This window comes from Cydia strobilella, chromosome 4, assembly GCF_947568885.1.
Source record: "Cydia strobilella chromosome 4, ilCydStro3.1, whole genome shotgun sequence".
Lineage (NCBI taxonomy): Eukaryota > Metazoa > Arthropoda > Insecta > Lepidoptera > Tortricidae > Cydia > Cydia strobilella.
Genome location: NC_086044.1, coordinates 10,003,872 through 10,019,120, shown reverse-complemented (window position 1 = coordinate 10,019,120; position 15,249 = coordinate 10,003,872). Strand labels below are relative to the sequence as shown.

Here is a 15,249-nt window from a genome sequence, read left to right as displayed (position 1 = left end):
CTTGAGGGGGAAGTGCCCTTGATCAAACTTAAGAGGATACTGTCACATGATAGATAGTTATCTCGTGTTCAGTCCATATCGGTAAGACCAATGCTTACGAGACAAGGATATCAAGAATAATTTCTTATCAAGTGTTTGTTATCCGAATAAAGTGTCTTAAATAGGAATAAGAAAATAAGTTGCTGTTTATAATTACAACGTAAATTCTTTTTTCACTCACTTCGTCACGATCACTTCGTTGTAAATAAGTAGGTACTTTGAATATCATAATAAAACACAAGTGAATAAGTACTTTGATTTTTACGTCTGCGACTGATGCTATTAAGCTTAGAATAAATTTAAAAGTGGAAAAATTACTGCCTTGGGTAAGACGTAGCTCAGCTGGCAGGGCGCTAGAGTATCGATCCAGAGGCCGTGAGTTCTAGTCTCACCCAAGGCAGTAATTCTGTCACTTTTAAATTTATTCTAAATACTTTGATATTATAGGTATAAGTACAGCCGGGCTAGCACATGATTGGCGCGAGAGTATCTCGCCGCGACATAGACTACCCGTCCCTCTTTAATTCATACAGTTAGCAAAAGACGGCGAGATACTGTCGCGCCAATCATGTGCTCGGCCTACTGAATCCATTTTTGAAATTATTCGACACAATGAAGTAATTAACTTATTTGAACATGGAAAACTCACCGCGACAAGTGTATTATGCGTTCATTCAAATAACTTTGGTACCTAAATCTGTTCTAGCTCTATCGATACGAGAAAAGCAGAACAGAGTAGTGTAGAGGTAAATAGTGTAGAGTTGTAAAGTAAGAAAAAGTCGACAAATATTATTTAGTTCTATTAGCATTTGACATAAAAAACTAACTAACATTTAACTAAAAATATTGTAAAATACAATTTATGAAGACTAATATTTTTTGTTGCCTGCTGCATCCATTGTGATCAAAAGCATGATCTTATTTAAGTACTAGCTGTTGTCCAAAACTTCGTCCGCGTAGATTTATTTCCCGAAACATACTTTCAACCCCTTTTTAACCCTATTAGGGGCTGAATTTTCAACAGCACTAAAATAATTTTTCGTGTTTTCTAATATTTTCTCTTCCTACTAATTTCAAGTCCCTACTCAAACTTTCAACTCCTTATTAACCCTATTAATGGATGAATTTTCAAAAACGTTGAAATCACTTCTATTTTATGAAAATGTCTTGTTACGAAGTTTCAAGTTTCTACTTTAAGGTAGCAGTTTAGCAATAGTATCATGGTATTTAAGGTTCCGTAGTCAACTAGGATAGAACTAGGTAGTTTTGCCATGTCCGTCTGTCTGTCTCTTATAGACCTTACAGTTCGTTATACAAAAACAAAAATATGCGACTAGTAACCTCAGCAATGAAGCAATTAAAAATAAATGTATAAACCTTTAGATTACATTTAGCTATTACTGCCTTGTAAAGAACGCATATGATATTCAAAACAATCAAAATTTGATTTCGGTTAACTAAACGCCCTTATATAAAAAACAAAATATTAAATAGATAAAAACATAGCTGTTGTAGCAGCTCACTTACCGATTAGTGGACGTTCCAATGTTTTGTTTTATCGATCACATCAATACCTATAAACCTGCGTACCGCGTAAGCCACAGTGCGGATATTATTTGCGTTTTCGACTATATAACATCAGTTGAAGTCGAAAATGACATTTTTAATGCGAAAAACATAAAACATAAAACCGTCACAACACAATAAAGGCAGTATCTCAACTATCGCTGATTGTGATAGCCCGGTTACCGACCGAAAGTGGTAGGTATCGAGGATGGTCTAGTCACGCGGTTCAAGTGGCCACCGTTTCTCTTGATAGGGGATAAGGGCAAGATGAGAGCGCCACGCGGCTGCGGACGGCGGCGACTGGCGATATTGCGGCGGGTGGCGGCTGCGGAATCTGACTTGTCTGTCATCTACGTGACCAACCGACTAAGGGCATTTAACAATAATTCACGTAACTATTCATTCGCCGACCTCCAATTTTTTTCATAAAACACCCTTCTACTCAAATATGGAATGGCTACCGATAGTAGAAATGACGTCAAGATGTAGCAAATAAGGAATTCTCTTTGTTTCGTTGATTATACCGATAGCGTTAATGAACCCTCCGCCACGGGACTGAATCCGCCAGTTTGTGTTTAAAACAAATCCAATGCTCGGACTGCATATGTTTGATGGAGGAAACTAGTATGTTTGCAATTTTTCCGTCTTATTTTTGCAAAATGAAAGCAGTGGTTAAGTGGAACGATGGTCTCCAAAACCCAAATAAATTATATCTACATAAAGCAAAACTGATTATAGTCGTTACCGGCTGCCGACTGATGGCAGTTAAAACCAGAACAAAAAAAAATGAGAGAACAATTTATAAAGAATACACACTTATTTCAAGAAGTCCTTGGCCCTAAATTGTTTGCAATGGATCGAGTCTCTAATGGGCTAGGTCAAATTGGATAGATTACCCGATAGTCAACTTACCTACTGTTGTTCAAAAGTGGACAACGAATAGGTATAGATAAAGATATGTATGTGTATAATATTAACATCACGAGTGTTTAGAATGACACCAGTGTGACATGAATCCGAGGAACATATAATGAAGAGACATTTCAGGGATATGAAATTCCGTAACTTGGAAATGAGGCGACGTCTACGATAAAATAATAATGTGCGCTAAAGTTCTTATGACATAGTTAGCAACAATTTCATGCAGTACAGTCAGATGTTCTAGTTGATTTACTAGTACAATTGACTTAGTTAATATCCTTACGTCTGTTAAAGTCGGTTATATCGTACCAGTTTTTAGGGTTCCGTACCCAAAGGGTAAAAACGGGACCCTATTACTAAGACTTTGCTGTCCGTCTGTTCGTATGTCTGTCACCAGGCTGTATCTCATGAACCGTGATAGCTAGACAGTTGAAATTTTCACAGATGATGTATTTCTGTTGCCGCTATAACAACAAATACTAAAAAGTACGGAACCCTCGGTGCGCGAGTCCGACTCGCACTTGGCCGGTTTTTATTACTTTTTAGGCAGGCACACAGTGTGTTAAAAAAAGAAAAACTATAGATATAGAAAAAATTATACGGTATATTGTTTTTTATGATTATTAGCTTATTTTTTTTAACTCCGTAATTCCGCCGTATTAGATCGAGATTCCAACACAACACGATTAATTGAACAAGTCTTTATTTATAGAATTAAAATCTCTGGAACCCACGAATCACTTTACAGAAATCAATGAAAGACCTGATAAAAGAGCCTACCTGACCTATGGTTTTGAGGGGACGTTTATCGCAGACTTCTAAATCCGCACGTTTCTGACGGCCGAATACCTGTACACGTGATGCAGGTGGATCAAGTGCGCACCCCGTTAGTACGAGCTACATGAGTATTGTATTGTATTGGAAAGAAAATTTCAAAATGTGAACTTACCCTAATGTTAATAATAATTTTTCCTCTGCATTAAATTCATTTGAGTAGTTTGGTTGTATTTCGTCAATTATTAAGCCTCATACAACGTTTCATGCTTTTCATTTAATTGATATTTATATTTATTGAAATAAAATTTTACAGCATTATAGCTAACGCCAATGCGCTGTAAAATTAAGTAATTAAAGCTATAGGTAATAAAATTATACGAGAAATATGACAGTAATTAATAAGCCACCTATGTTGATTCACAAAAATATAAAACATCTTTAAAAAGTTTATGATATATTTATATATACGGCAAACAAGTCGCAGTCAGGTGCAAAAGAAAACAAAATGTCGGCAACATTTCCTAAATAAACGATCACCATTCAATATCAGGTTTTTTATTAATATTGCGTAGCTGTCTTCGACTGACTGACTTGTACAAAGTCAAATTGGTCTTCTTTTTCCTGTAGCATGTAGCATTATCGTCACTTGCTTTTTCTCGTAAAAAATACAAAAGTAAATTAGTATTTTTATTTATACGTCTGACATTATTTATGACTTGACATTGACAAAGCCACCAACGAACGCTGTTGCGACTGCACGCCGCAACAGCCGCAGTCGCCGGTGCAGCACGCTGCTGCAGTCGTGCTGCACCGGTAACGTCGCAACAGTAGTATATATTATCCAATAAAATATTTGCATGTTTAGGTATTGCTTACTGTAGGTTTAAATATCAAATATTTATTACCAAACACCGAAATTACCGATAAAATACAGTCGTTTAAATCGTACCTATACCAGCAGCCGTAGCACGGTCGCATTTTTATCACCTGTCACCATGCCTGTCACGTTCTAACAAGTATGTAAGTGCGAAAGTGACAGGCATAGTGACAGGCGATAAAATGGAACCATGCTGCCACCGCAGGAACTCATAGTACAATTTAAACGACTCAGTTGTATTCGAATTTTATTTTAAGTTATTCGATCTCTTTCCGAAATGATATACACTGATCTGTCAATGTCAAAAGTGACGGATCTGACTGACAGATCAGTATCATATCTGAACTTATCTAGATCATAAGTTATGTTATGACAAACCCACATCAAAACTTAGATAAAATAGGACTAAAAGTCACATTTTTATCTCTCTTTCATTTGTTTATGGCCCTATGCCATTTCTGGACATATTATTGAGGGTAATGTTTGGTGCTGACATTGGAGCATTGTATGGTGCCTCACGTACAAATAATTAGGTCGTTTAATGGGATACTTAGACGGGGTACGATCTAACCGGCGGTACAATATAGCCGACTCTACCTTATCTATTTGAATTGAAATAAGTGATTTCATTGACAGCAACGTTATTTATAATAACTTTCTAATGCTTCAAAATGCTTCTATGGATTTGTTTGTTTCTTAATGTTTTTCTTTTTTTCTTGAATACTTGTTTTTTTTTGTTTGTGTTATTAATGTATTTTTTGGTTTGGTTGTGTAATATGTTCGTAATTATTCCTTGCGTGTATTTTTGTAATGTTTTAATATGTATTTTTGTGTGTTATCTGTCGTGGCATCACCGAATGGGCCCTACGGAAGACCAGCGCTGGCTTTATAGCTAGCATTATGCCTAGTTAGGTCCATTTTGTGATGCACACTTGATGATTTTTTCTTTTCTTGCTGTTGTTGTCTGTACATGTTCGTACTTGTGTTGTGATCGTCACGATAGATTTCTTTTATCTTTATCGTATCTAAAAGTTCTTCAAAATGTATTTTTAGTTACACATTAATTTTAAATAATTCAGTTACGTTCATTCAATCGGATACATGACTTACCTTGTGGTACATTGTTGGTATGACTACACAGTAAAAATGTTTGTCAAACTGGTAGGTACATTAGGTACATAAGTACATTATGAGCTGCTTGTTTGGTGTCAAGTAGGGAAATGACGAAAACTACGTGACGAGGAAATGAGTTTCGTTATGCATCTTACGTCACGACCACGAGCGATTGTACATGTTATGGATTATACCGGCTGTCACATATTTACCTTATCTGCTGACAGTTTGTATGATACTCGTAAATTCTGATATATAATAGGATAATCCAATAGAAACTACGAGTATATCCTACTCAAACCTTCGGTAGGTATGTATATTAAATTTAAAGTGGTTGTAACCATTGCTGACACAAATCAAGACTTATGTAAGTATGTAATTGTAAATGTGTTTAAATGTTTATTACTCAGTCATGTAAATACGAGTAAACCCGTTTGGAAGATTTGGCAGACTGATAGTTATAACTTTGGATTAAGATATATAGGGCCACCATGAGTAGACAATAACAATGGAGGGGCCAATAACTACGTATAGCAGTCACCCTTGTTTATCGGAAATCATTATGTAAGGAGGTGAAAGTCGTCATAACAAAGGATTTCAGATGGGATTCGATTTTGTATGGGTATGAGATACATGCTGGTTCGGGTTTTGTAAACCAGATGCGGTACCTACTTGGAAAGTTTTTCAACCACACAAACTCGCCAGCAGTACATAATAAGTAATACTTGATGAATACTTGGTAAAAGCAAGGAATAGGATAGAGGAGTACTGTCATAGTACATTTTATAGCCACAGTAAATTCACTGCCATTTATATACACACGATTAAAACTAAAAATGAAGATGGTTAAAAATACCATAAAATGTATTTATACAAGATGATTCAGAAGACGCGATCAGGATCAACACTGCGCATTTCGTATAAGTATTATGAGCAACTGTTTCGTTAATTTTTTAGTCGTGTTAAAAAAAAGTTATTAATTTGTTTATGACATGCATGGTCGCCCTACAATTAGAATACGTACTAAACTACCGATATTCTGTGTCAAATTGAGTGTCATCACTATGGACGGTATAGAAAGGACGACAATCTCTTATGGCAGAACTATTGCAAAAGTGACCAGCTTTCAGCTGTAAATAATAGTTCCTAATCTCTCCGGTAGCGCTAGTTAGGCTCTGGGACATGAGTATAACATGAACCATATAAGGCAACAAATAACCCGACCAAATTACGTAGGTTGTTTTTGGTAGTATTTCGGTATATGGTGGCGCCGCCTAATTACTGTTTTTTGATGGACACTTTTCATACATAGAGATTTGGCTCCTTTATGTAGTCTCCATGGTCATCACCATTTCATCACTGTCGTCAGAGTCTGGTTACTTTCGAAAACTCGTATCTCACTCAAGTTTGACAGTTTATTTTTTTCATAATCAAAATGCTGTCATTACGGTTAAATAGGTTTTATGTTTATTAATTAGGCGTTGTAGGGTAACCATGATTGTAGAGAATTAAATTTGTCCTCACCAAACAGTAAAAAAATTGGAAAAAAGTGTTTCAACTCAAGGGTCTGACAGTCTTTGATAGAGAAAGATAGTCTTCACTAGACTTATATTGACCGGGATAGATAGTCTTATTGCGATTCCTTTAAGAGGAAAGAGAAAATAGTGCCATGCTTTGTCTTTATCACCGACCGGGCATTTTTTCATGGTCGGGTTATACCATCATAGCAAGGAGGCGATGGCGAAATACTGAAATTTATAAGAGTGAAAGAGAAAAAGGCTAATGCTGCCATACATGAAACTATCAATACATGAATATGTCGTTCTCTTACCCCTGGTCACTCGGTTTCATGCCTATAACTACTTGTATATACGATGTCTATGTTTCAACTAAATACGACGGTGATCGATTAATCAAGTTACTAAGTGTGCAGGATTAGTCCTGCTCACGTCTCATGAATCAGCCTGCGTTGAAATTGTTAAATAACAAACGAAACGAGAATAGGCCAAAGGTGGTAAAACGTGGTGGCGCCATCTGTTCGAGAATCAAATTTTCTTGATTCCAGAGGCACGTTTTTTCCTTAGACTGTATCCATCTTATACGGAGTTATATAAATCTTTGGTAATAGGAAGGTTGGTGTTAGTTACAAGTATCCACTATAACTTAAGTATTTTATTTCCCAGAACAGAAAGGTATACGTTTAATTTATATTCTGTTGTCATGATTCTCTGTGTAGTATTTCAAAAGAATAGGGTCACTTCCATGGAGACTGTATAAAGGAGCCAAATCTCTATGTATGAAAAGTGTCCATCAGAAAACAGTAATTAGGCGGCGCCATCATACACTGAAATACTACAAAAAACAACCTACGTTATTTGGTCGGGTTATTTGTTGCCTTATATGGTTCATGTTATACTCATGTCCCAGAGCCTAACTAGCGCCACCGGAGAGATTAGGAACTGTTATTTAAAGCTGAAAGCGGTCACTTTTGCAACAATTCTGCCATAAGAGATTGGCATCCTTTCTATACCATCCATAGTCACTTCTATGTCAGTTTGTCAATCAATATACTTTTTCTTAAAAATTAAAGTCAATTTCTGGATGCCGTTCGAAATTACATTTTTATTAGACTTATATTGACCGGGATATAGACCGTGATTACCTTTTGTCTAGTGAAACTAACCGTGAATCATTCAAAACTCTAATTACATTTTTATTATTTTTTCAAAATGATATCATTCTCGCTGCATTCGATCGTACAGTCAAGTGTAAAAATATGGGTGCACATGTCCCATAGCTTGTAGCAAGTTATATGTACCCATATTTTACACTTGACTGTACTTGTTCGTATATGTATTGGCGTTGCAGAACCATACAATTTGATCACATGCAACAAGAAGATGATTGCAGAAAATCATAGTAGGTATATGAAGTATCTATGACCACACAGTAAGACTACTTATGTTCTCCTTGTATCACGTGAACGACGTCTTTAAAAATCGTCATAAGAATTTGTGTAAATTGACCTTAGACAACACTCAGAAGTCGATGTTTCTATAAACAACTTGTTATCCCATCCCATACGACTTATTATTTATTGAATAACGAAACTGATGTATGGAGTGCGCACTCTAACTAAGCTTATTTATTTCCATGACGGCCGAGTTAAAATCCATTTCACCCAAATGCTCAAGATACACTGATGTTGTCATAAGATGCACCATAGAGCACTACAAAAAATTTCTTCTATTTCCGTAATTAAAGGCCGGCCGTTTGAACTAGATACTTAGCCCTCAATTTCTTAGTATTTTTCGGTGATACATTGTGAAACTAAATGTAATTAGTACAACTATTACTCGAAAATTAAGATTGCTGTTGTAATGCTAAAATCAGTATCAACATTTCCATAGACGTTTCCCGAGAATCGTTTAAGGATTGCGACCTGTGGAGGAGAACACCGGGACCCCGGACCGGACACGAGAAAGCATTTTTGCCCAAGCTGAAATGGAAACCTACGCTAACGATCGATCACTAAATGCTTATGAAAATAATGCTTGTTTAATAATATCTGACAAGTAGTGTTGGGTATCGTAAGTAATAATAGACATTTTATTTGTCTTGATTAGTCTTGGTACGTTTGGTTAGGTTACGTATATAGTACGTATTTTCAACAAGTCGGACAATTCGGACATGCGCTTCTTTGCCGATGTTATGTAAACAAAGGGATCACACTCTTTCGAAGTCAATGAGGATATAAACAAAGAAATCTACTGACAAAATTACCAGTAAGTAAGTACATATGAGATATATTTTACAAGCTGCAAAGTAATTGGACAGACAGACCAGTATAAGACGGTGGCTTATTGTGCAGATATGTTTTTATTACTTATGTACTTACAGGTAAATTCCAATATCCCAAAGGTTTTTGACAAATCTCAAAATAAACAATACAAGTTCTCAAAACGTTACGTAAAAGTTATACCTAAAGATATATCGCTCTTGAATTATTCTTATTTAAAATTCAATCTATGGAAATGTTTTTAAAAAAACTATCCGATTACAATGGGCTACTCACTTAGAAATGGTGATTATTTATTATTTGGCACTATCTCGAGAAATAAGATAAGTGAATCATGTGATGTGATCTGAGAGGATATCTTTCTATAGCATCATGAGATCTGTGGGTAGGTATCACGAATACAGCACCTGCATCAATATACAGTACCTATACAAATAGATTACACCTCCTCGCAAAATGTGACTAAGTACTTAAATTATTTGTTGATGTGGCTGTGAAAACATAATGTTGTAATGACTTTGCTCTCGAACTTTGCAAGAACATTTTAAGTGCTTAATTGAAAATAATAATAATATAACAAATTTACCGAGGTAGCCGAGCGGGATGATCGGCCCGTGCTCCCAGTAGCCTGCAGGTGCAATTTGACAGCTTCCACCCCAGACCGCTTGGCACGTGTCCAAGCAGCTGAGTTTTCAGTATTCGCTGAACGTTTGTCCCCTCGAACATCCGGCTTCTTTCCACGGTTCTCTGCACTCACTCCATAATTGTATTGTTTTGATCCTTGCACTTCTTGCTTAATCCCTTTGACCTCTTGTTTTGCTCCCCGAGAGTCGTACTTTAATCGACGATCTCTCGTCTTCATTGTTAGATTATTTGAAAATATATAACAGATCCATTCAAATATCTCGTCATATATTTACTTACTGTAAATATAGAAAAACAACATGAGAATAAAAGTACTTCTTGTATTTTATTTAGATAAGATTTGCGTCGAAGGTGAATGCGAAGTGATAAAAAATAACACAGCTGCTTGTAGTACGTGACTCTGTAGAGTCTTTATGTTAGCACCTCGTCGCGGTCACGTTAAGGCCTTCAACCGAAGTTGGGCCAAGTAGGTACCTCAGCGCAGGCGGCTGCGAGGTGGTCGCGAGTTGTCGCACGCACGGTACGGCGGCTCGAGGGCGGACGGCTCCGTGCCACTGACACGAAGGATCCGCGTTTCAGTAGATCTTACACGAGCACTATTTACGGCTGCAGGTCGGTTGAGACTCTGTGTGATACACGCGAGTGTGCAATCGAGCGTCGGGGACCGATCGAACTGCCGCGCGCGCGCTCCGTAAGCGGCACGCGGCAGCCATCGCTTCGTACTCGCATTAATTGAAGGAATCTTGTGATAGAAGAAGTACATTATGATTCACTGTGTCAAGATCATTAACACTAATGTTTATTAGAATATTGTGCACATGCCTAGGGCCTAGGTCAGTCCTGGTTACACAGGTGTAACTGTATTTTATTTATCGCAATGAATATAGAGTTGGGGTTCAAAAACGTACCTATATATTAGACTGTAATGTCCATAATAAATACTTATATGTATGAAAAAAGAGATAATATAGTGATATATTACAAAAATGTAAAATTAATGTCAATCCAATAAAATTTTATTTATTATACCTAATATTGTCTTCAGTTACCACGATAGTCACTCATGAAATAAAACTATGAAAACGGATTATACCTGCCTAACTAATATGTATTAAAAAAAACTAGTTATTCGTCGGCTGAGAATACGTTTGTGCCATATCCATTTTTGAGCAAAATCGTTTTTAATGATTCCTAAAATAACAATAAAAAAAATATGTATGCTATTGACACTAATCGGTTTTTGAGTGTGACATATACAACACTGTGTCATGTCATACATTGTTCGTTTAAAATTTACTTATTAAAAACGGATATGGCAATAATAAAAACGCTTTTATTTCATGATTACCACTATATTCAAAATATTTGTATGGTACAATAAATAGTAAACATATGTGCCTAAATGACAAATACGTTCAATATTTCCTAAATGTAAAACTTTTCGAAAAATATTTTTTTTACTTCTTTTCGCTCTGCTACTAATGTAAGCGGCGTATGGCACAAACGTATTCTCACCCGACATATTATTAAAAATATTGATGATTTATTAATTATATAATGTCATACACAATGTCTATAATATATGTGTATGTGGGATTCTCTCAGATACTTACCTAATATGAAGTAGGCTTTTAGAACACTTGGAACTATCACGCGTTCGGCGCATGAAGTAAGTAGTATTGCAATTGTGAAATATCGCACTGAGACTGTCTACTCTAGTCTATGCAAACTCGCCTGAGAATATACAATAATGTAGCAGTGTCATCAACATGCGGAAACTATTGTTTTATTAGACACGCAGGGTATTGCGGGCCTTTTTTAGTATATTTCTTTAACAGGCTGTATAGAAGGAAAAACCTTGAAAAGGGTTTACTCGAATCTGCATGGTTCCATATTGTGACACTTCAGGCTGGATTTGATCTGAGCTTTATCTTTTATTAATAAAACATATAAATGTATAACAACTTCTGGACGAAAGGCTTGGTCGTAGCAGCCGATGAAATACGACGTCATATACTACGCAACGATCTACTATCTTACCCCATCTCCTATGACTTCTCAGATATGATCAGAAAAAAGGTACAGGGTACGTATAACTGAATATAACGTATTATTGTTTAATGTTGTTAGATTTATTAAAATAAGGCTGTTTTTCGTGCCTTAGGATATCCACGTTCCCTATATCAGACAACTACAAAATCACAACTTTACAGAAGAGCCGTGCAAAGGTATAATTTGACGTAACTAAATTATGCGTAAAGATAACTTAATGAAACTTATAAGTATTTTATATGAATATATTTTGCTTCAGACTGCATAAATAGAATTTTGATAAAAGTGGTAGTTTTTGAAATATCTGTAGAATACACTAGTTTACGTGTACTCGGAGTGTTGTAATTTTTGGTAAACTGGAGCAACTACCACTTGCTCCAATATACGTCGTGACTCGGTATAAGACGAATTTTAGTATATGTTTAATATAAAATTATTTTTTGTATATAGAATGGGTAACAGGGTACCATAAAAAATTAAATTGTTTTGTTTGCTCTTTATCCGTAATATCTCTATGGATTTATTACGTGCAACAATATACTGCATGACTTATACCTGTAGTCTGTTAAGATAATTTTTGTATGTATTTTATGTATAGAATGGTTAGATTGGGTTTTGTTAGCATAAGGTTAAATTGTACATGTTAACTGTATATCTGTCTCAATAAATTGTTTAAGCATACTAAATATGACACATTACCTGAGTGTCAATACAATATAATTGATTTATAAGGAAAAAAAAATTGATTAATGACTAATATGTAGGAATTCATAGGTATCTCACTAGTTTTATTTAAGTTATTTTTAATTAAAAATCACAAAAGAGATCACGTTCAGCCTTTTTGTGTTTTTACTTGAAAAACATTCAATTGATCGATGCGTTTCCTCTTCAAATGTATATTTGTATTTTATTGTAAATGGCTCTTCAGGTGATACGTGTAGGTACTTCACACATTTACTCCACTTTACAGTTTCTCCGTCGGTAGTCGGTACCCTATTTCCAATTATTAACAATCTTTAAAATAATCGTCGAATAAATTTATTGGCGTGGGCTTGAATAAATAAGCTTAATTTTGTACGTAATAAGTATATAAAACGTATGCGGCGTCAACAAGCATACTGTTGCAACGTGCACACGCAATGACGAGAAGCGAGCATACTGTGACAACTGCAAGTTGCACCACTCCTGCGCCGCCACTGCTCGATACTTGTGCCGCGTACAATGAAGCAAGTGACTTACCTCAGTATACAAAGTTCTTGTTTATAAAAATGGTGTCAGTTGTCAAAATATTTATCAGTACGGTTTTTTACTCACTATTATTTTTAGTCGCTTTTGGCGACATGTTTCGGATTCTTTGGGAATCCATCCTCAGGCACGAGTGTCCGCGGCGGTTGTTCGTCGTGCACTGCCCGCGCCGCCCGCCTCGTCGCTCGTTGCGCACGCGCTGATGGGGCGGGGGCGGGGGGCGCGGGGCAGTCCGCAGATGGAGTCGTCAAGTGAAGGTCTGGTAGGGCGGCTGTATCGAACGAAGTCAAGCACACTGCACTCACTATGTCCCCGCGATCGTCACAACACACTTGCCGCTTGACCCTAGGTATTATAGGCTTCCATGCAGGTGGCAACATCCAGCCTCCGTCCCGATTGAAATTAGGGCGGCGTGAAATTTCAATCGCCTCGCGAATCTTACGCGGCACAAAACATTTCTCCCGTACCAGTAATCTCGCTTTATCGAAACGAATGAAATGGGACGCGCCTATATCGTTCGCATGCTCTGCCACAGCTGAGTTCCTGGTGTCCATGTTCTTTACGCTGCGTATGTGTTCCGACAACCTAGTGGAGACATTCCTTCCGGTCTCACCGACATACGCCCTACCACAATCGCAAGGTATCTCGTATACCCCCGGGCTCCCCAGCGGGTCCTTGTCCTTTGGAGAGCGCAGCAACTGCCTGACTTTGGTATGGGGTCGGAAGATTGTCCTAATGCTCAAACTTCGGCGTAATAGGCGTCCAATTCTATCCGTTATCCCCTTAATAAAAGGCAAGACGACAGGTGCTCTCTCGACCGTTTGTACTTGCCTTAATGTACCCGTACTTGCTGCTCGCTGACTCTGTCTCCAATTGTACCCATTGCTCTCTAATACCTGCCTTACATGCTGCAGCTCCTCTTGCACGTACTGCGGGTCACATAGCCGTAAAGCCCTATTGATGAGCGCGCGTGGAACCGAAGACAAATGTGCGGGGTGATGGTGTGAGTCAGCTTGCAGGTACCGCTCAGTGTGTGTGGGCTTCCGATACACTTTATGAGTCAACCGGCCATGCTCGTCCCGCTGCACCAAGACATCCAGAAACGGGAGTGCCCCATTGCACTCCCTCTCAATGGTGAACTTAATCTTGGCATGCCGCGCGTTCAGATGTTCGAGTAACGGGTCCAGATCCTTGTGTGGCACCACAGCAAACACGTCGTCCACATATCGCAGCCACAGTCTGGGTCTATGTGGGCAACTCTCCAAAGCCCTTTGCTCAAAATCCTCCATAAAAATATTGGCCACCACTGGTGCTATCGGAGAACCCATTGCTACCCCTTCTATTTGCAGGTAGTGTTCCCCCCGCCACACAAAGTATCCACTGGTGAGGCAAAACTCGATCAGCCTCATGTACTCGGCGAGTGAGTCGTCGCGGCTTGCCATTCGTTTTATAATCTCAATCGTTTCCGCTACCGGCACATTCGTAAATAAGGAGGCTACATCGAAACTCACCATCAACTCGTCCTCTTGCAACGTAACGCCTTCAAGTAGCTGCACAAAATGTGTAGAGTTTCGTACGAAACTGGACGTTTTACCCGTTAGAGGTTGCAAGAGTCCCGACAAGAAACGGGACGCCTTGTACGTGGGTGAATCTATCTGGCTCACAATGGGTCTCAGGGGCCAGTCGTTTTTATGGATCTTAGGTAGCCCATAAATCTTTGGGGTGGTGGGGTTTAACTGACGCAGCATTTTGACGCACCGCCGCGGACACTCGTGCCTGAGGATGGATTCCCAAAGAATCCGAAACATGTCGCCAAAAGCGACTAAAAATAATAGTGAGTAAAAAACCGTACTGATAAATATTTTGAAATATGTCTCACGATAGTTTAAGTGCGATTATTGCAAACCTTTACGGTGAGGTATGGCAAACGCGAGTGAAACGGTTCGCGGCTCTAAGAATAAAACGTAACAAACTCGAGTGTGGTCTACAATATGTGATACAGTGCCGGGATCATGATGTTATACCGAAATTTGCGCGTATCCAAGTTGTGAAGTGCATCCGGGATTACGAAACGTTCTTCAAAACAACGAATTATAAACTCATGGTGAGGGTAGTTCGGGATTATCGTCGTAAAATATCGAACGTAAACAAGGAGCTGTTCGGTTTACATATCGGCCTGTCTCAGTGTTTACGTGCGGATATATGGGAGAAAATT

The 15,249-nt window shown here is 37.9% G+C and overlaps 2 protein-coding genes across 3 annotated transcripts in view; both read right to left on the bottom strand.

Moving 5' to 3' along the window:
* The window catches only part of LOC134740963 (sodium/hydrogen exchanger 9B2-like), a 72,632-nt gene extending 62,307 nt beyond the window's left edge, over nt 1–10,325 (bottom strand). Inside the window, exon 1 of one of the 2 annotated variants that reach the window (XM_063673638.1) lies at nt 9,679–10,325. In XM_063673638.1, the coding sequence (XP_063529708.1) occupies nt 9,679–9,954 (276 nt within the window). In that variant the 5' untranslated portion in view covers nt 9,955–10,325. Of the gene's footprint in view, nt 1–1,566; nt 2,004–9,678 lie in introns of those variants that run through there. The other variant, XM_063673639.1, reaches the window with a different exon arrangement.
* Nucleotides 10,213–14,782, bottom strand: LOC134740911 (uncharacterized). The gene is made up of 2 exons (XM_063673566.1): nt 13,688–14,782; nt 10,213–10,479 (listed from the first exon to the last, which is right to left on the bottom strand). Exons 1-2 carry the CDS (start codon nt 14,780–14,782, stop codon nt 10,213–10,215), a joined length of 1,362 nt encoding a protein of 453 aa, XP_063529636.1.
* Between the last annotated feature and the right edge of the window lie 467 nt (nt 14,783–15,249).

Excerpts from the sequence above, each read along its gene's own strand:
- LOC134740911 (XM_063673566.1), bottom strand. The coding sequence starts at position 14,782 with ATGCTGCGTCAGTTAAACCCCACCACCCCAAAGATTTATGGGCTACCT. Across the intron at positions 10,480-13,687 it reads ACCCGCTGGGGAGCCCGGGG|ATTCCTTCAATTAATGCGAG; the intron begins GTATACGAGATA and ends TTCTATCACAAG.